This window comes from Embiotoca jacksoni, unplaced genomic scaffold, assembly GCF_022577435.1.
Source record: "Embiotoca jacksoni isolate LCO1_2020_lvr unplaced genomic scaffold, fEmbJac1.0.p SCAF_32, whole genome shotgun sequence".
In the NCBI taxonomy this organism is placed as follows: domain Eukaryota; kingdom Metazoa; phylum Chordata; class Actinopteri; family Embiotocidae; genus Embiotoca; species Embiotoca jacksoni.
This window is the reverse complement of record NW_027185384.1, coordinates 1,412,944-1,433,637: the sequence shown is the minus strand read 5'-3', so window position 1 is coordinate 1,433,637 and position 20,694 is coordinate 1,412,944. Positions and strand designations below refer to the sequence as shown.

Genomic DNA, 20,694 nt, shown 5'->3' with positions numbered 1-20,694 from the left:
CCTGTTGTTACTGCCTGTTATACTGCAGCTGCATGCCATTTTCTTGAAATAATGTGTGGAGCAACACGACACTACCGTGCGGCAATCCGAAAAACTATTTCGCTCCAGATAAAAAAAAGATCCTCGGCCTTCCTCGCAACAGTTTGGGACATACAAACATTTCTTTATCCTTCTCAGCTTTGGACGTAACGGTACAAAAAAAAAAAAAAAAAAAAACAGAAAAAGAAACTAAAAGATTAGATTGAGTACATTTTTGAAAACAGGAAAAAAAAAAATCGTGAATTTGCAGGAAATGTTACGTATTGAAAAGTTCAGCTGAAAAGATGATGATGAGATCAGTCAGTGAGAGAAAGTGGAATTTACAAAAAGTGAACCGTGCATATTTGGCTTTCGTTAGACATACACTGGCTCTTGTTGCATTAAACCTGCAGATACTGGAAGCTGTAGCCTGAACCACCACAGCACATCTTGAGGCGTTCAGATGAGACTCAGAAAGACAAACCCGGTGTCTCTTTGATCTCCTGTATTTCCCCAAGACTGAAACTCTGTGGGAGATTTCAGATTTTCCGTAGAGACGACGTGCAGTTCCTCTCATTCTATTAATATTACAGCTGAAAGCCTGCAGGAACAGGTTGTTTACACAAGAGAGAAGCGTGTGCACCATACCAAATCTCCTAATATAAATAAAAGGAAGCAAACACTAATATATTGCGGGAGACATTGTTAAAGTTTAGTGTTTTGTGAGCATGAATAACCATGTCCTCGAGAATATTTTAGTCTTAACCGCCATTTACATAATAAAAAGCATGATTACATCTGTGGGTTTATGCTTGTTCGAGCTGTACAACCTCCCCAAAACACGATAGTCGAAACAGCAAGCATCTTGGGAATATACAACTAATCCTCTTTTCCACTGTCAATAGTAAAAAGAAACAAATGTTTTCTAACCTCTTCAGTTGCTGTCGTTCAATCTTTCTGCAGATGATATACTGAAGATTGCACTCAAACTCCTTGTTGACAGGAACGTATGCTGAATCTAAAGTAGAACTGGAAAATGTTAGTAAATGGGATTCGATGCGACAAATCAGTTAAAAAGAGATGAAAACACTGGTTAAAAAGATAAAACATGAAGATCACAATTGAGCACTTTTCTCTTCATTCTGAACCTGCAACAAAAGGCAGCACTGTGTCAAAACTAGTTTGCAAAGTTGTCTTTAATACAAAATACAATAAAGAAATGTATTTAAAACAAATACACGGCTTCTTTTAACAGATTTTTTTTTCCACAGAAAATTCGATCTCCAAACTCGGGAAGGAAAGTCAATAGGCTCACCACCTCTTGGGAAATGTGGGCGTTGGGTATGGATTAGAGGGCTTTTGCGTCAGTAGCGGTTATTATTATGGCAGCTTTTTGCTGCCGTTATTGGTACAGCTGTGAGAGGGACAGCTGGTAATAATTTAACTCGTGGCTAACAGGAAAACATTGAAAGGATGGAGGGTGCCGGGGGGGTTTGGAGGGGGTGTTTGCCAGGCGGCCCTGACTCACACCCGTGTCGCCTCTGGCCTTTCCTCCGTCTACGTCGTGAACTGAATATAAAGGTTTCTGTGTCACTACTGTACCGCCCTCATCTGTTCTCATCATGACGGGAGGAGGAGGCGGCGAGATGAGAGAGGGGTGTGAAGGGAAGGAGGAAGTAGGAGCGAGAGACTTGACATTTCCGGAGATTATCCGTCTGCTTAATCCACCGGCAGTTTACGTTAATGTCCTAAACTGATACGGACACTCACACAAGTTTGCTCTGTACTTGCGAGCCCCCCCGGACGACATAATAAATCACTGGCTCCGATCATAAACTCGTCTTGCATTACCTGAACGCCGAGATGTAACTGCTACGTGCCCTGTTGTAATTTATTGTTCCGCCAGAGTCCTGCCTTTTTGTTGCAGGGGGGCGAAAAAGAGAAAACATCCACACCGTGCATGTTATTTTCATCTATATGGGGATTACGGTATCGTCCATTTTAAATCGTCTGTTTCTGGCACGGCCTCACCGGCATGCGTTTACGAGCCGCTCATTTTCCGGACGGTCCCCGTCAGCCACACATCCTGCCATGACTAATGCAACCGCGTCGGCATTTCTACGCTGCATTTCTGCGACCGTACGCTGTAAATGCGGCTGGATGTCTGAGTCAGCCAAAACGCTGTGAAATGCATCCGCCCTCTGCGCTCATAATTTGCGATGCCATTTTTGCCGTTTGAAATGTGGCCGTTTGCAACACAAGGTTTCGTTTGCTTTTGAGCAGCCTCACGAGAACGACCCCTGGTTTCCCCACGCGGCTCAATCAGCCTGCAGTTCTTCGGACCACCAACTACGCCACCATACGCATCAGATGACGCCGGAAAACAACCGATTTTGCCGCCCGCCACTTCCCCGAGACGCGGGCGCGTAATATTTCTCCTTAACGTCCCACGCGTCCTTTCTGTCTAATAACTCCCCCACTCTCATTACCTGACACTCAAATTGGTTCTCTGAAGACACAAATTAACATTAACAAAATCTCTTGACATTCTCAACTTTGCCTTCGGCAGCATCGTCACAAACACATGCAGACGACCTCACAGACCCACGGACGTCTCGGTTGACTGCGACAGCGTGTGATTGTGGAAACAGCTCCCTGCTGGCGGCGGAAGTGTTGTTCGATGACTCTGCTCTCTAACAGCTCTGTCCGTCATTGTCATCCATGCAGCAGACGGCTAATGAAAGCAGTCCGACTCGCCACATGGTGCCGTGACATGTGGTAACGTCCTCCTTCCTCCGTCCCCTCGTCTCCGTCCCGTCTCTGCACTGCGGTCACCGCTTTTTCTCTTTTTCTTGTTCTCTTTCTCTTTTCTCTGCAAATTCGACGTAACCATCTTCCATTTTGGCTCTCGCAGATTGTTAAATACGCAACGGTTTCATTTGAACTGAAGTAATCCTTTAGATGACACCACTGATGTTCCAAAACTGTTTTATTTATGGATTCAAGTGTTATTAAACAATTTGAGTTGTGTTTCAGTGGACATTGTTGCAAAATGTCTTTAATACAGTTGAATTGTTTATCTATCTCTTTTAGCTATTTTAAATTACTTCAGCAAACAGTTTCAGCTGCTTATCAATTACTTCTAGCAAACTTAATTATGATTTACTCATTATCTTTCGTCATTTCAACATTTTATCGATTACGTTTTGCTAGTTGAATTAAAACCAGTCTAGTAGTCACTTTGTTCGGCTGCTTCTATTTGATTTTATTCTATTTTATTAGTTATTTCAGCGCATTACGAGTAACAAACCACATCCAATTATTCTGCTTGTTGGCACAGTAGTTTTCATGTCATTATTACTTGCAACAGCTGGTGTGTGAAGTTTCTAAAAATCAGCGTCGCAGAAATATATCAAAATATATTATTATTATTTTTTTTTAGTAGCCAAGTTCAGTCAAGTCCTTAATATACTAATATATCGTCCGTTAAATTGCATTTTATTAACTACACTTAAAGGCTTTGGAATCTAAATTAAAAAAAAAACGTACACCGCCTCCCCCAGAGCACACTGTGCACCGAATACTCCACTTCGTATGGTAAAGTCCTCCCTTGGTAGCTAATTAAGCCCACTCACCCATCTTTCCTCTCCTCCTTGGTCCAGGTACATGTCTCATTCTGGGCTGCATGATCTACCCAGATGGCTGGGACAGCGACGAGGTGAAGCGGATGTGTGGCGAGCAGACGGACAAGTACACACTGGGCGCCTGCTCAGTGCGCTGGGCCTACATCCTGGCCATCATGGGCATCATGGACGCTCTCATCCTCTCGTTCCTGGCCTTCGTCCTGGGCAACCGCCAGGACAGCCTGATGTCCGAGGAGCTGCTGGGGGACAGTGAGGAGACACATTTGTCAACACGCGTTTGTCTACTTTTAGTCTGTTTTTCATGGTTTACGTCAGGCCGGTCAGAATTAATAAAGCTCTTAATGCTCCATCGTAGGGCGTCATTGAGGAAATAGTGCGCTCTGGATTTTGCCCCCCTGTGCATAAAGAGGCAGATCCGTGAAGAAATGGTTGAAAAGACCTTGAAAACCCAGATTTCAACCCCGTCTAACACATGGAACGAATTTGGAGTCAATTATTAGTCTGATTAATTGGTTTATATATTTTTTTTGTTAATAACGTCAAAGAAATAGGGAGAAATGTAGATTTGCAGGCGATCGGAGCTATCTTCTAAAATGTACCATTTTTGTCTGAGCAACAAATAAAAACCAATTGTCCAAATGTAGCCTAAAAATAGTCAACAAATTACTGATACATTACAGAAAACGACGCAAGACAATTCATCTATTATCAAAATTGTTGTGGATTAATCTTCTTTTGGTTGACGTGGGGGGCTGGGACCTACTCCAGGAGCCGCCGGATTAATCTGAGTGGAAATAAAGGAGGAGAAACAAAACAAAAAAAACATTTATCTGCAGCTTATTTTCTCTGAACTTTTTAATGTTTGCAAAATACTGCAGGGTTTTACCTCTTCAATCACCTAAAAGCATTCCAGTTGTGCTCTCGACACTCCTGGATGAGTCAAAGCATATTCTTCACCAAATTTATTGCCATTTTAAATGTATCCCCCCAAAAGAGTACCAGTTAGTAAATGTGTGTATTATTTTTCCAAATCCATTTTATAGTCATGGAGACAGTTTGGTACACGACAAAGAAATAAAAGCTACAGTGCAATTGCACCTGAAATGAGATCCAGTCTACTTTCGAAGCAAAACAAAAGAAGTGCCAGTGAATTTATTAAAAAAAAATCGATTTGAACGCTGGATTTTGTGTCTGCTCCGTGTCTGAATACGCAGCTGCTCCCGCCAAGATTTTATTCCACGTTTTGGCTGGAAGGGAACGTGTTATAAGTCTTCAAAGTCATGAGGCTGAAGTCCAATTAAAGTCGAAGAGAGTTACAAATCTTTCTTTTGTTTATTTGAGCCCGAGGACATTAAATTTGGGGCTCGAGTCCACACCTCTGGTACGTTTTTGTGCTTAACAGGCCTTTCCATTAAAACTCAATAGAATAATGTGAGTCTGCTCCTCAAAGACACGATGCGATTCCTGCTGCCATCCCACCAACAGTTTCAAATTAAACATGTCTCTTACCTCCTTGCATATTTTCACATGCACAAGTTCCCTAATTTGCATACATTAGAAGGATGTTATACACCACCTGCTCGGCTGCTTTTGTTTGCTTCTGTTACCAATGAGCTTTTTCTTGGGCGAGATGATAAAGTGCGCTCGGATCCAAAGAGAATGATTTAAAACGGCGAGGAGGCAGGAAGGAGAGGAGAATGCAGATGAAGTAGGACAGACATGAAAAGCAATTGGAGAAGAGCTCGAGCCACAGAGAGAAAGAGGGGTGAAGAATGCACCAATAGGAAGGGTTAATTGAAGCCTGGGGACGCTGGACAGAGTCATGAATTACTAATGGCTGTTTACACAGCTTGCTGCCAGCTTGTCTAAATGAATCACAGCCACCCTATCAGCCGGGACACAGTTGCCTGTTAGCTCGCATAAGCAAAGTGACTGAGAGGAAGGAGCCATTATCAACCCGAGAGACCCGGCGAGGGAGGACAAGACAGAGGGGACGACAGGGAGGGATAATGAGCCGAGGAGGAGGATGAGAGGCAGACGCACATGAAGTATGAAACTGAAAGTGAAAAGGGAGGGATTCCATCAAACGGCAGATGACGTTTAAATGGGATGTTTTCCTTATCTTGTCACTCAGGAGGATGAATAGTGACACCTGTCCAAGCTAGAAACCTTGAACATCAGACGGGGTTTTCATTTCATGCATCTGTTGGGGCACAAATTTGATCTCGTACTGCCACCTGCTGGTTCTTAAAGTCATTGTTATTTTATCGTCGCCATCCTGATGTGCCATCTTTCTCTTTCTCCACAGAGAGCGGTAACAATGCCATATAACTTCTGGTCATGGTAAAGCAGTCACACACACACACACACACACACACACACACACACACACACACACACACACACACACACAGGTACGTATGTTACTTCTGTGTAGAATAACAAACGTGAGACTCCATTTACATCAAGCTTTAATTTGATGCTGAAGTTACTACCATCCAAATTAATGACTATGTATTTTTTTTTTCCCATTACAATCCAATTTATCACCTCACCAGCCAACATTTTGCTTAAATCCATCAAAAATTTGCTTTTAAATATTAGAAAACATTCATTTTACATGATGAAATAAGCAATAATTGAAGTTAAAGTTTAGGGGAAAAAAACAATTAACTCTCAAAAAATACAACATAATCACTATCAAAAATAATGATATTAATCAACAGATAAATATGAATAATTTCTTTTTTTTTTATACATTACTACATATTGACCAAAAAAATAAAACAATCTCTGATCCTTTTTAATAACTTGTAATGGTAGAAGATGGGGAAGGTTAATGTATGTATAATGTAGCTTAGTTATTATAGCTGATGCTGTTTTAATGAATCTGAATTCATTTAGTCGTTCACATCTTTGAAGGACAGGGAGGCATCTTAAAAGTCAATATTTTCTGCATCTTTACCCATCTTGTCAAGTGAATAATTACTGTTTATAGCCGAAGAGTGTATCTATTTTTAAAAGCATGAGCTGATTTGTGTAATAAATAGATGATGTGGGAGCAGAGTAATATTCCATGGGGGCCCCCACTCCCTCTTACAGAGGGATTTATAAATGAATGGCCCAGAAAGAAAAACCCAGAAAGTAAAGGAGTTTTAGGCTAGACTTGATCGGTTGATCAAAATTCATTTTCCACTATTTTAAACTGCATTAATTTCTGCAGACTCTAACATATTTTTTTTTTCCTCTTAATGCCTGCAGGTCTTACTGCCGAGATGTGATGTTACTTCAGGATCCAGCTTCCCTCTCCTGGTCCAACCTGTGGCTGGGATGCAGAGCTGATGTGTGGGGAATCAACAGATCAAAGAGGAAAAGGGGGAGATCTAGAAGATGCCACACAATCTTTGTGTTGGAGACCGGGATGCCTCTTGTCCTATCTGAAAGCTCTCTCTGTAAAATAGCCTCCATGTTCATCTCAAACTGCTTATTTTTCGCAGGGTGAATTCGCCAAAAGACTTTGCCAGAGTTCGCCTGTGTTGGTACGTCACTGCATCATCTTACCCGAGCTGTCGAGACTGAAAACTTCTCCGTGGGGAAGGAGAGGAAGACTGCCGGTGCACAGGTTCGGCTGAAAAAAAAATAATAATAAAATAAAAAGAAATGGAAGACTTGAGGAAAATCAGCTCCAGGACACCGATCAGACAAACCCTACGGAGCGGCAGCCGCTCAAATCGAATTAAATCCAAAATAAATTAACCAGACTTTGACGGACACAAATAAAGACTTAACAGACTTGAGGTCAAAGCTGTCGGATCTGCTTTCTTGTCAAGTCAACAAACTCCCTGCAAAAGACTCCGACACCGCTTGACTTTTGATTTAAAGAAGAGCGGCGTTCAGCACGGACGTGAGGACTCGAGAAAAATTACAGGCTGGGAAGCTGAGCAGAAAGCGCAGTGCTGTTTTGTTATAATTAAATGTTTTGATGTGATAGAATCAAATGATAGTAATTAGAGGTTTTTGTGGGTGAGGACTGTGCAAAAACAGAGTAAAAAAAGAAAAAAAAGAAAAGTGCACTAAATATGAGAAAACGAGTTGTATCAAGTCTATAATCTGTGTATAGATATATGTTGACTGCGTCCCTGTACTTTGTCTTGACTTTGAAATGTACACTTTGACATGTCAAGCTATTAGTATGTGCCATGGAGTATCTTGTGGAGAACTAAACGGGCCTAAAGAAAAGCTGGACTGGTTTCACTGCTGTATTGCTGTATATTTTGTTTCTTGTCATTCTTCATTGTCTCACAGCTTTAAAAAAAAAAAAAACAACAACAACAACAACAAAAACACCAACACACATAGGAACAGAGTCTAATTTACATTAAAAGGTTTGACGGGACAGAAAAGATAAACGGTTACACGTTTTGGAAAACACACTTACTTAGTTTCAGCTGGTGAGTTTGTTAGCTTAGCATAAGCTATCTCGAGGACCGGAAACAGCTGTGGGAAAGAAGAAGAAGAAAAAAAAAAAGTAAAATAAACCTAGCAGCAACCTAAAAAAAAAAACTTTCAACATATGTCGTTTGTTTTAAACTCTACAACAATCGAAAACTGAAAATAAAAAGTAGCCTGAGAGTAAAACGTCTAATGTGCCAGAATACTTGTAGCAAGAAATACTCATAACCACCTGTTGAATGTTGGATTTGGATGCCGGGTTTTTGTTTTGTTTTTTCTACATTTTAAACAAAAGAGATGTTATCTGCCGATGTGAGAAGTTCAGGTGTTGTTGTTTTTTTTACCTTTACTTTGGACCAAGCTCACTTGTTTCCAGCCTCTGTGCACGTGGCAGCTCACAGGTGTTACGCTCATATTCTGTGACCCGAGTCACGTGGTGCTACCTGGCGGCACCAACACCTCCTCCTCCTCCTCTGGTGGTAAGCTTTATATTATAAAATAATAATCGATTGGATCATCAATTTAAAATGTACTGGGGATTTTTTTTTTTCTTTTTTCTTTCTAGGAATTCATTACCATTAAAAATAAATCATGGGATGCCTTGAATGTTTTTTTTTGGTTTTTTTTTACAGTGTATGAAAACAAGACGTTTTGCAATTGGGCTTTTTATGGTAAACAAGACTGAAGTTTGGGAAACATAGTGTTTACAACTAATCTTACCGTGTTAAGAGTAAAAACAGGAATTTTTGCAAGATGGATCTTCTTGTCCAGCTTCCTGCCAGAAGTAAGTACATTTCATAAAATGTCTGTTTATTTTTATTTATTTATTTTAGCTTAAATGCCTTTTTTAGACAAAGTATGGTAGTTTTACATGTCACTCAACATCCTTGTGAACTTACGTCCTTTAAGATGCTCCCCGTTACTTTAGTGTTACCATGTCCCAACTGCTGTAACTTCAAAAAGATAACACAAGCAGGACTCTGTTTGTATTTCCCCGTCCCCCCGTCCAGACCCCAAAGATCTTCATGACCAATAATAGCAAAAAATATTGAAATCCTTTTCTGTATAGGTCTGTCCAGATGAGCTTTTTTTTAATTATTAATTTGAAAACACGAAAAGCATATCAATTTGACACTGCAATGCGTCGAGTGAGAGAATAAAAAATGTCAAACATCAGTGTTTTCAGAGGAATGTGTGTATTTGCTTCTGTTAAAATGACAAAAAATGTATGTTGTGTTTGGCCTGCAGCCGTTTTACAGCTCGCGTCGGCCCCCGGGCGCTCAAAATAAATGGAAGATGTTAATTCTGCGACATAAAGTGATAGATGGCAGCATGAATTTCCAATCAGTGTATGTGGACCAAAACTATTAAATCCTGGTTAGTTTTAGCCTTTTACGTGTCTAAAACTATAAAAAATAAATAAATAAATAAAAAAAAAATTAAAAATCACTATAGTTGAACTGCTCCAGATTCACGGGCTCTTTTTCCTTATTTTTCCTGTCTTTATTTTGACATTCCTCCTCCACAAATCTGAACTCGTAAGGACACCGAGCCTTGGACCATTTTAAGCTGAAAAGCTTAAAAGGGAAACTTCTATGTATTAAGATTTTTTTTTTTTTTCCACCAAATAAGAGTATCTCAAAATCTAGAAAGGTAGCGGATGAGGCGCTTTATGTGCCATCAGCCTCATCGCTTTTCTTACACCGAAGTTATGATGAGCGTCAAACTCGGGACGGTTTTCTTTAAATGAATTCACTAACTACGAACGGTACGGATGAGATCGAAAGTTACATCAACTTGAGACTTCGCATGGGGGATTGCCGATGTGATGCCGGCCTAATGAAGGGCAGCGGCGGCATCATAATCATCAAGCAGATTCCCCGTCGGCGGGCCGAGACGGAAATATAATCGTTAACCGTGCACACGGGCTCCTGGATCAAAAAGTGAGAAAGGCCATCTGCTCACATGAATCCTGAATCCTCGCGGCCTGCAGCCGGCGGTCCGACTCTTGGAAGGGGAAGATCACAACGTCGTCTCTGTGTGGGATGAAGTTATGAGTCATTGTGAACAGTTTTTGTTTGAGCAACAGACTGAAGCCCCGGTCACCGTAGCAACCCGCGAGGCTGTAAATGCTGAAGTGTACGCACGATATGAAACTGGATGGATGGACGTAGACGATTCTCGGAAGTGCTGGCGAGGCTGAAAAGGTTATGCTGAGGGAAAAGGCCGTCGTGTCCCACAGCAGACGAGTGAATCCACCGCCTGGTGGGACGTCTCGGCTCCTCCGGGTCACGCTCGGGTCACCTTTCATAACTCCTATGAGCCGATTAAACATTAATTAGCCCCCCCCCCCCCTCCCCAAAGGACAAAGCCATCCCCTCGACTACGGCACCAACATCAAATACACGCGTGTACCTAATTCATTATTGATTCATGTATTTGTCTTAAAATAGCACAGAAATGCCTGATTAACTGTCCTCAAGCAAAAAAAAATAACAAGGTTAAAAACTAAAACAGACAAATCCCCTGGATTTTAAAACGTTCTGCTGGTCATCACAATGATTAATCAACAGATGGTCTCATCTTTAATCTGATTATTTGATACGCCACCCTTCACCATGTTATGCAGTGTTTTGTGTTTTTTTTTCCACATTATTACAAACTCTGGTTTTCAGGCTGGTTATTAAAATTGTTCCTCCCGTCCTTTATATCCGATTTTGTTGATATTCCTTATAGTTTGGTGCACACTTACAATATTAATTAACTTTGTTTCCAAGTCTGGTTTTATTCTCCTTGGACAATAAATACGTCGACTGAAAACTGTCGTCCTTTCTCATGGACGTGTACGAGCATTTTAACGAGCCTTAAGGATTCACGGACGTCCACGTCGCTCCCGACGACAAGTTCAAGTGTCTTGATTTCAAACGGAGCAGTTTGGACTTCAGGTACAAATAAACAAGACGCCGTGAACACCTCACCGGTATGACTCAGCAGCGGTTTTTAGAGTTGTTGTTTTTTTTTCCCCCTATCTTCTCTCCTCGAGGCAGAAACTCGAGTGGACATTTGTCAAGAGACGCTGGCAGCAGAGACGGCGGCACAAATGTTCCCAGAGACAAACGTCACGACAAGTGGTAGAAAACTGTCATTACAGTGATTTATTATAATGAACCATGAAAATAGCCAACCAGTGCAGTGTCTGTGAGTCTCTCCGCTCCACACAAACATACACTCACACACAAACAATAAAAAAAAAAAAGAAAAAAAAAAAAAAAAAAAAAAAAAAAAGACAAGGTTGATGAGTTTAGAGGGGGAAAAAAAAAATAAAAAATAAAATAAAAACAATGCTACAGTCACAGAAACATTCAGCTTTGCCAAGAAGAGCGTTCATATTTACAACCATATTTCAAAATGGGATGGGAGCGAATTGTACAAGCATAGAAAAGAAAAGAAGCGAATATTTACAACCTGTTCCTGGTGAAAGCTGGAGTAACCACCTATACATTAAATTACACTTTCTACAAATAACCATTGATATTCAAAAATAAACCGCTAACGTCCTACCTGTGGGCGAGCCCACTCTGCCTACCTCAGAAGACTACAAGCACTCGTTACACAAAAACTCACACGTGCACTCCTCTACGCGGCCATACGCACTGAAACGCACGCACACACACACACTTGCATACACACACACACGCACAAGCACGCACACACACACGCACGCACACGAGTGCAGCCGCCTTCGGCAGTGAGGCAGGCTCCCAGAAATGGGTCTTTTCTGAATCTGCAGCGGTGAACAGATATTTGTTGTTAGACAGAGGAATAAAAAAAATAATTGTGGATTTTTTTTCTCTATACAAAAAGCTTTGTCTTTGCTATAATGAGCCACTAGATTAAAACAAATAAATTTTGTAGAGAGCCGACAACAGACGAGAGAGAAGAGGAAGTAAAAGGAATAACTGACAAGAGGAGGAAGAAGAGGAGGGGTGGGGTGGGGCGGGGTGGGGTGGTGGGTGGAGGTTATAGGCTGGAATGTCCATTGATAAACAAAGTGCGGGGCCTTACAACGGGAGTCCAAACAAGACGCCGAACAGAGAGTTTTCCTCTCTATCATAGGAAGGATATATAAAAACAAATGGAGGCCAGAGAGGGGTGGGGTGGGGTGGGGAGGGGCTATAAGCACCGGGGGATCGTCCATTTCTTTTTGATACAGTTTGTCTTGAAGAATATTGTATTGTCCATTTTTCTAAAATTTTTCTGTCCTTGTTTTTTTTTTTTTTTTTTTTTTTCTTTTTTTAAGAACCCTTTTATCCCACAATCTGCTGTTTTTCCACTGGCCGCGTATTCAGGAACATAGAAAACGTATCTACAGCTTATGGTACACGCCCCTCTCAGGTCGAGTTCTCAGGGGCTGCCGGGTGCCGACGGCAGAAAGGGCGGTCAGTGCCACCCTGTGCTCAGGTACCCCGAGCTGTGGAAGGGGGTCGAGGACGCAGGTGCTCCACGAGTCCCAGAAGGCATCTGGGAGGCAGTGGCCTGGGCCTGCCCCTGTTGAGTCTGTTGGGGTGGAGGAGGGGGAGGTGGAGGCAGTCCGGTCTGCTGAAGGGGTGGCGGGTACGTGGATGGGGGTACCGAAGGGTTCCCCCCAGCGCCGGGGTGCATCAACGCCGGCTGAAATCCCGCTAAGTTCTGAAAGTGGTGGGGCTGCATCGCCGCGTTTGCGGAGGGGGCGGGGGGAGGCGGAGGGGGAGGCGGCGGAGGGGTGAGGGACAGGAGGGCGACGCCGGAGGGAGGCTGCTGCTGCTGCTGTTGGGACGTCTGGCCCTGCGGGGGAGGAGGTGGGGGAGGGGCAGTGGTCAGCATGAGCTGGTGCTGCTGGATGGGAGGTGGCTGCAGGTTGACGTGCAGGAGGGTGGGGCCGGGTATCGGGTGTGGGTGTGGAGGCGGAGGAGGAGGAGGTGGCGGAGGAGCGGCGGAGCTCTGATAGTGCACGCTGTGGGGAAGAGTCTGCATCAGGGGCTGAGAACCCGGAGGATAGGGGGCGGTGACGGCGGGTTTAAACCCAGGGAAAGGTCCAGCAGGTGAGGGGCTCTGGCTGGGAAAATAGGTGGTGGAGGTCGGCGGTGCTGGTGGTGGAGGGGGGGGGCGGCGGCGGAGCGCTCTGCGAGTTATACTGGGGGAAAGCAGCAGGGCCAGTCTGAGCCTGGGACTGTGGTTGGTTTTGAGGCTGGGCAGAGAACAGCGCCCTCTGGCTGCGGTAAGGGGAGCCCTGAGGCTGAGGCTTCGGAGAGTGAAGGAGGGACGATCCGGGGAAGGGAACCGGAGAGGAGGGTAACGGGGTGGGGTGCAGCTTGGTGGGGGTCAGAGGGGCCGGCTTGGGTCCTGCGGGCTTGCTCGGTGGTTGGCTGGTCGGATTTGGCGTCCGAGGCTGACCGTCGCCGTCGTCCTCCTTCGCTGCTCGACTGGAAGGCTGGGAGAGCGGGCCGGGGGAGCAGGGCTGGACGGGAGGACAGACAGACTAGCTGAGACGTGTCATGTCTTACATCAACGAGACCAACTTTAGTGCGGTTAGAGGTTAGTGTCTGTCAAAGTCTTCACAGATGACTGACAGCTGAGAGCAAATATACATTTTTTTTTTTTTTTTACGCAAAAACAATTAATTTCTAGTCAAAAATACTAAATTACATGTTTTTGTTCGTCCTCTATGACAGTAAACTGAATATCTTTGTTTTTTTTTATGTTGGTTGGACAAAACAAGCAGTTCGAAGACGTCGGCGAGGAAACCGATGGATATTTTTAAAAGAATGTTTCACATCGGATCGAATAATCAGAGAAAAACTACCGCCACATTAAAATAATATTTCAAAACTAATATTTAGGACAAGATTAAATCACAGCTGTAAAACACTGTGAATAAAGCCAGGCTCGGTGTTGACTTACTGTGTGGGTTGGGGTCTTTTGAAGACTCGGAGATGTGCACTCTCTCATTGCGGGTGTATCTCCACCTTCTGTCTCACCATCTAAAACAACAGAACAGTATTAAAAGAAAATATATATATATATAAAAAATGACTGATATGTGAAAACGCTCCTTTTACGCAGAGGGCATGAGAGTCGCTGTTCTCTATTCTCACCCGTGTCTTTATCTTTGCTGAGCAGCAGCGCTCGGTGGTAGCTGCGTTCTCGGGCCTGTTCGACAGAGGTGGACGACGTCCTGGAGAGAGACATCGGCAGGAACACGTTAAGTTAATCAACTCACTGGATATACTTCCCACTGGCCAAGTATAAAGTACAGGCTTTATTTTACTCTTTCCCAACTAGAAGTTACACCTTTCTGTACAATGACGCAGAAAATATAACCAGTATGTGTTATTCCAACACCACTAGTCTATAAATCCATAGGCAGCACGTACCACTGTCCCTCTCCTCCTTCCTTCTCTCCGGCGGCCTCTGCCTCCTCATTTGTCTGGGGCTCCTTTACAGAGGCGGTGGGCGTGTTGCAGGGCGCTGCGGGGGGAGGAGGAGGGAGAGGAGGCTCGCTGGTGGTCTCCATAGCGACGGGGAAGGCGTCCACAGACAGAGGCGGCACGGTGGAGACGGGAGAGCTGCACTCGGTCTTGGAGCCGCTGCGACGAGCTTCGCGCTGACGCTTCCGGTATTCCAGCAGAGAGACCTGTGAAGGACGCAGCGACGCAGATCAACAAAACACGCAGGTCCAACATCACACCAGCAGGGGGCAGCGTTTACACCGTCAGCTGCACAAAAGGGCAGCGGGAGTTCATGCCTGGTTTAATAGCGTGTGATAAATACAGGATGTCAATGACTGCACATAACCTCATGTACTGTCGTTTCTATTATAGCTTCTAACAAATATTTCATATCCCCACCTATTTTGTTTACATTGGCCTGGAACTAACGATCCCCGAACATTAACTAATTATCTGTCAATCACTTTCTTAAGCTGTTGACTGGTTAAAATGTCAGTGAAAAAGTGACAGTGCCTCTTACAATCTTTTTAGGTCCTGTGCAATGTCCCCATATTGCTCGTTTTATCGGTCCAACAATATTCCGTTTACTATCACACAAGGTAAACATGAAAATTAGAAGCTGAAAATGTGAAAAATGTGGTGTGTTTGCTTGCGAAATTACACTTATCGAAACAGTAATTAACGTTCTGTTGAGCAACAGATGATTGTTTTCAGTTTATCACATTTTTTTATCCCTTTTGTTTGGCAAACCTAATTAAGATGTAAATATATATATTTCCTGCAACTGGGATGCAAACTTTAATTGAGTGTTATCACACTTGTGTACATTCATTCAACTATTTACAGCTACACACACTATTTCAATTCTCTTATATTCAGTGTATATTCAATTCTACAAGGATGACGACGTAACAAGCAGCTGAACAAGATAGTAAATGATTATTAGCACAGCTGAGAACTCACCTTTTTCTTCTGTGGGGGGTTCTGTGCCGAACCTCCCTCGCCGCTGCCGTCCCCATTTAGTGAGCGCGAGAAGCCGAGTGAACTTCCCTCCTCCGAGCAGGGGTAAAAGAGCTGCCCCTGGCCTTCACTGAAGGGGGGTTGAGAGCCAACCAATGAGCCTGTCCCTGCTGCGGGCCCTGCCGCAGCTCCAGCTGCAGCCTCAGGCCTGAAGGGAGCTGCCAGAGGCTCCAGGGTATGAGAGGGGGTGAGGTCCCTTAAGTTTGAGTTGACTGGAGAGAAGTTCAGGCCAGCTGGTCCAGTCGGGCCTCTCTCTGGGCTTTTTATCCAGCCGGGATAAGAGGAAGCACATGTTTCTGCAGATGAGGAAGCCTCGCTCGTCCCTTCTGCAACCCCGCCGTCGGCCCTCTCCTCCCCACTGTCCCCTGACTCAGCCGCTGGAGGCTGTGGACTCTCAGGAACCGACACCTTGACTTCTGTTGGGAGTCCGTCTGAACTAGCAGCCCTGATGCAGGGAGAGGAGACCAACGAAGGAGGACGATCGGCCTAAGAAAGAAGGAAGGGATCAACGTCAGGTGACTGCACGTCTTAAAGAGAAGAAATGTACACTGATAAGCCCAAACATTACAACCACCGCTGTCTAAAATGACTTTGGTCCTTCTGAAGGTGCCTCGTAGTATATGGTACCAAGACGTGAGCAGAAGATCCTGTCATCATAATGTTTTGGCTCATTGGTGAATGTATAATAATTCAACTCTGCTTCTCCAGAATGAGACCAGATGGGAAGTATTTGTGTCCTCTAATTATGACGGATGCCAGACTGTGGAGTTGCATTTAATGTGCCATACTTTAACAACCTAAAACTTTTTTTATAATATAATACTGAAAATGAGTATATCGCAAAATAAATTGCTTCATCCGTCATTTTCAAATTGAGCGATATTTACGAGATACTACTCACCTCTTGCACGCAGGGTTTCCGGCTGACCTCTGGTGAGCTCTCTACTGAAGATTCACTCTGTGTAAGAACACACTTCATCACTTCTGTTTCTTATGGGAAAAAAAAACATGTAACGTTCATGTTTTTGTTGTTGTTTTTTTCCCCCCGTATAAACCACCTTACCTCCTGAGGGGCATTAAGAGTCTGTGTTGGGGTACTGGGCAGGGGCTCCGTACTCGGCTCCTCTGTTCGGGGACGCGGTGGCGTGGCCAGCAAGACGGGTGTCGCCGGTGTCTCCGATTGGTCTGCCCGGGTGGGCGTGGCGCAGGGGGAGCCGTAGGGTGTCGAGCCCTCTGACATACAAGCATCTAACGGACTCAACCGTCGCTTTTTCAAAGGAGTGGGCAACTCTGAAAGAAGCAAAATAGGGTGTTCTGTAGCTGGACATGGATCCAAGTGCTTAATAACGTAGTGGTCTTTGTGTGAACTTGTTTTCTCAAGTAGGTCTGAGTTTATTTTTAAAATGTTGAGTTAGCGCTATTGTTTTGTGTTTCTGACTTGTATTGAATGAAGTCAGAGTAACACGAGCTGCTTCTAAAAGGTATAAAGAGTCCTTAATGTCTCAAATGTGCGTGTCATTTTCAGTGTTTAAAAAGGTCAATGTGGCACAAAACTGAGGCGTTCTCATGAAGACCTACCTGGTAATGAGTAAGTGCCATTGTAGGGAAGAGGGCTGTCAGAGTCACCATTAATTGAGGGGCTGAGAGGACCCTCGCTGGGCATGAGAAGGCTCGGTCGTCTGGCGGGGCTGGTGGAGCCCTCCTCCTCCAGAGCCTGCTTCAACCATCTCTGTAAGAGAGAAGCCACGTTCAAAAAGTCTGAAAGCCTTCAACGCATTCCTAGAGACAAAGCTAATAATGGATGGAAGAAATTCAAAGACTGTGTCAACTTGGGAAAAACGTAATCATTTCACATGAAAACCCTAATATGAAAGACTTTCCAAAAAAAAATGTCTGTTCTAGCTTGTTTCCATCAGTACCACAGCCAAACGGGAATATTTATAAATCGCGACTCAGTACCTTCTTGCAGGAGCCGGTGGTTGGTGGCGTTTCTGGCAGTTCCCGGGAACGTCGCCTCCCAGTGGGGACTCCGGGAGTGGTCGGGCTGCGGTTTGCCAGGAATGGAGACGAGAAGCGGACGTAGTGTTTGGGCGTGCTGTAGACCTGCGGAGAGCAGGCCATGCCCGGGAGGGCGTTCAGCTGTGTGGCGAGTACTTCAGGGTCACTGCTTATTCTCAGCGGCCTCTCCGGGGCTGGTTCTGGTGTTCGTACTACACCGTGGTCCGGCTGTTTCTCCCCCACCCACTCGCTCACAAAGTGCTGTTGAAAAGAGTTCGAGTCAGTCAAGTACAGGAACATAAAAAACACATTGCTGCTCAGTGATGCTGACATCGGTGCAACCCGTACACACAATTCAAAATGTGCCTGTACCTTTTTAGTTTTGAAGTTCTTGCTCCCCATGCGGGCTCGGTCAGGTGCGGGTGAGCTGCTGTGCGGCGGGCTGGTGTCCGGTGGTTGCGTTAAGATGGCCTCTGGCTCTGGTACAATGGGCGTCTCTCCTTCGGGGGATTCGTTGCTCAGAGGCTCCACGGACTCAGCTGGAGAGCCTGGGGGCAGGTCGGAGCAGGAGCTGATGGTGCGAGCTCGCCGGCGCTGTTGGCCGATGTGAGTGCGGTTCCTTGAGAAACTTTTCCTGTTCCTCGAGCCTTTGATCTTGGCTGGCTTTAGTCCTGGCTCCTCTTTTACTTCCAGGAGTGGCTGTATAACATTTAGATACACACATTTCTTTAGGTTTATATGGCCAATTATTATCATGTGCTCTAAATTCTATACACTGTGCTCACATTTCACCCCTGTGCTCTCACCTGCATGACAGTCGGAGAATCGGCTGTCTCCGGCGTGACTGGAGGCTCCTCCTTTATGTCACTGCGGCCACCAACCTCCGTCTTTCCGCTACCGATTCTCTCCAGGGCCTGCTCCCTTCGTTTCTCTCTCTTCTCCATCCGGGCAAAAGCTTGCAGGATGGCCTCCATCTTCCTCTCCTCGCGTGTCTGCAGCGGGTTAAGATGTGGGGGGTTGGGAGGCGGAGGGGGGAGGTTGGGGGGGAGGGTGAGGGAAAGGAAGAGGGAACACACGTTTTAGTCCATGGAGTACAAGTCGCCCACAGAGCCCCAGAGGTAGCGGTTGCAACGGGTTAATGTGTGCGACACAGCGAAAGCCGTTCTAACTGAGTGCGGAGAGGCGAATGCAGAGACAAGTGGGGAAAAAAGTGACCCTCGCTTTCACAATAAGAGCAACAAAAAAAGGGGAGATAGGAGTGACAGGAAAATACTGAGATTGTGTTGAAACCTGAACCCAGAGAGATTACAATTTAGCCTGATGTGTTCCTGTATCTGTGCCACAAAAATGTGGAAACCATGGCTACCTCCACCAAAAACAAAGGGCTCCACCATCAGTCAGAAGACCCCTTTGAACACAGATTCATACCACAAAACATACTGAGACAAGACATGTATTTCTGCATTGGTCAGGCGGAAGATTGGTGTCTGTAAAGACAGGACAGTTAGTATGCTCAGAAGTCAGTCACCACGAGGAGATTTGGTGGTGGTTGGGCTGGTAGACGGGTGGGGTTGGCTATGGACGGGTCAAGTTTACCTCCTTGTGTTTCAGTCCCCTCCAGCTTGAAGCCGCCCCGACAGGGAGATGGGACTGCTCCGCTGGGTTGGCCTGAATGTTCAATAAAGAGACAGCCCAGTTTAGAAGAGACATGTCCCCCCTAAACAAGGCTTCACAAACACTGGACAGGTCTGGGCTAAAAACTCTCTAACTGTCTGGTGGTGAACGATACTGTCAAGGGACCATAGTGGACTGTGAGATCCTTCTGTACAGAACATTGGCAACGATAGAGCATCTTCAGGGATGAATTAATGATGCACAAATGACGATATAAGTCCAACACGGACTTCTAAAGGCTCCTTTCAACTGAGACCAAAAAGCTGTCAATTTTGAGAGAATTTTTGGTAAAACTTTTGGTTGTGAATTGTGGTCCTACTTAGAAGCTTTGGCTACCAAAGACAATATGTCCAAAAATGTAAGAAAAAATGCTCACAGTGAGACTGTTGCTGCTGCTGCAACCCACGTAAAGAAACAACCAATATGGTGTTAAATGATGTAGAATACAAAGGCTGGCACTCCATTTCTTAAGAGCCATTTGTGAATAAAGTTTAAAAGAAAACATGTGCGTGCACACACAAACTAAAACAATGGAATGAAGACATGTGTGCAACTCTGGAAGGGAAATATGGCCAAATATTTTTTTAATAAATAAAAGAGCATCACTTTTTGATCATAAGAGATAAAGACGTGGCCTCTACTGTCGTATACGTTTCTCTGAGAAGCACCCGGCATTAATCACAGTCTGACACAGATTTTGAGACCCATCTTACACAATGTGACACGCAGAAAACTCATTATCGCACAGTTTAAAGACATTTTAAGTTAGGACAGTTCAGATATATTCAAAAGAGGTTCATGTTGGGCCTTTCTACTTCTTCCAAATCCCTTTTTGCCATCCAACTGATATCCACTCTGTATTTGTCTATCTCAATTAAAAAGCTTTTATTTTGACCTGTCGCCTGCCTCCCCAAAAGGTGAGTTTGTCGTGCAACCAGGTGAAACACAGCACACAGACTTGATGCGCTACCAGGCACAAAACACCAGAGGTAAACCAAACTCTAAACTGCATGGCCAAACACTCAGTTAGGAGGAGGACAAAAAAAAAAGTCACAATGCCTTTTCAACCAGTGGGCGCTTTAGTGACGGTTTAAATCTGCAAGATATTGTGCCAACACACACACACACACCGATGTTATCTCGCCTGCACCTTGTTGCAGCATGGATTCACAACATCCACACGCATCTACTACGCTAGTGTGTGTGAATATACGCTTCTTTGCTCCGGCACCAGAGCTCTTTCCTGAGCCACATTCAAGAGAAGGTAGCCTATTGGATCTCTAAAAGTCAATACGGCCCTGGCAACAAGGCTTTACCCTCTGCAGCCCCTCCTCCCTCCCTTCAACCATCCATCTCTCTCTGGCGATTAGCAGAACTGTATGTTGGCCAAAGATGAGTCA

General features: G+C 44.7%; 2 protein-coding genes across 2 annotated transcripts in view; one reads left to right on the top strand and one right to left on the bottom strand.

The window, feature by feature from the left end:
- The window catches only part of lhfpl3 (LHFPL tetraspan subfamily member 3), a 38,088-nt gene extending 28,798 nt beyond the window's left edge, over window positions 1-9,290 (top strand). The window contains exons 2-4 of the mRNA XM_069164757.1: window positions 3,681-3,911; window positions 5,971-6,005; window positions 6,924-9,290. Of these exons, the coding sequence (XP_069020858.1) occupies window positions 3,681-3,911; window positions 5,971-5,993 (254 nt within the window). The 3' untranslated portion in view covers window positions 5,994-6,005; window positions 6,924-9,290. The remainder of the gene's footprint in view (window positions 1-3,680; window positions 3,912-5,970; window positions 6,006-6,923) is intronic.
- Window positions 9,291-11,246: 1,956 nt separating this feature from the next.
- Window positions 11,247-20,694, bottom strand: part of kmt2e (lysine (K)-specific methyltransferase 2E) — a 29,148-nt gene continuing 19,700 nt past the window's right edge. The window contains 14 exon segments of the mRNA XM_069164707.1: window positions 11,247-12,824; window positions 12,827-13,259; window positions 13,261-13,611; window positions 14,055-14,134; window positions 14,249-14,328; window positions 14,528-14,787; window positions 15,566-16,108; window positions 16,524-16,580; window positions 16,686-16,912; window positions 17,201-17,351; window positions 17,582-17,881; window positions 17,993-18,319; window positions 18,427-18,612; window positions 19,217-19,288. Of these exon segments, the coding sequence (XP_069020808.1) occupies window positions 12,481-12,824; window positions 12,827-13,259; window positions 13,261-13,611; window positions 14,055-14,134; window positions 14,249-14,328; window positions 14,528-14,787; window positions 15,566-16,108; window positions 16,524-16,580; window positions 16,686-16,912; window positions 17,201-17,351; window positions 17,582-17,881; window positions 17,993-18,319; window positions 18,427-18,612; window positions 19,217-19,288 (3,411 nt within the window). The 3' untranslated portion in view covers window positions 11,247-12,480.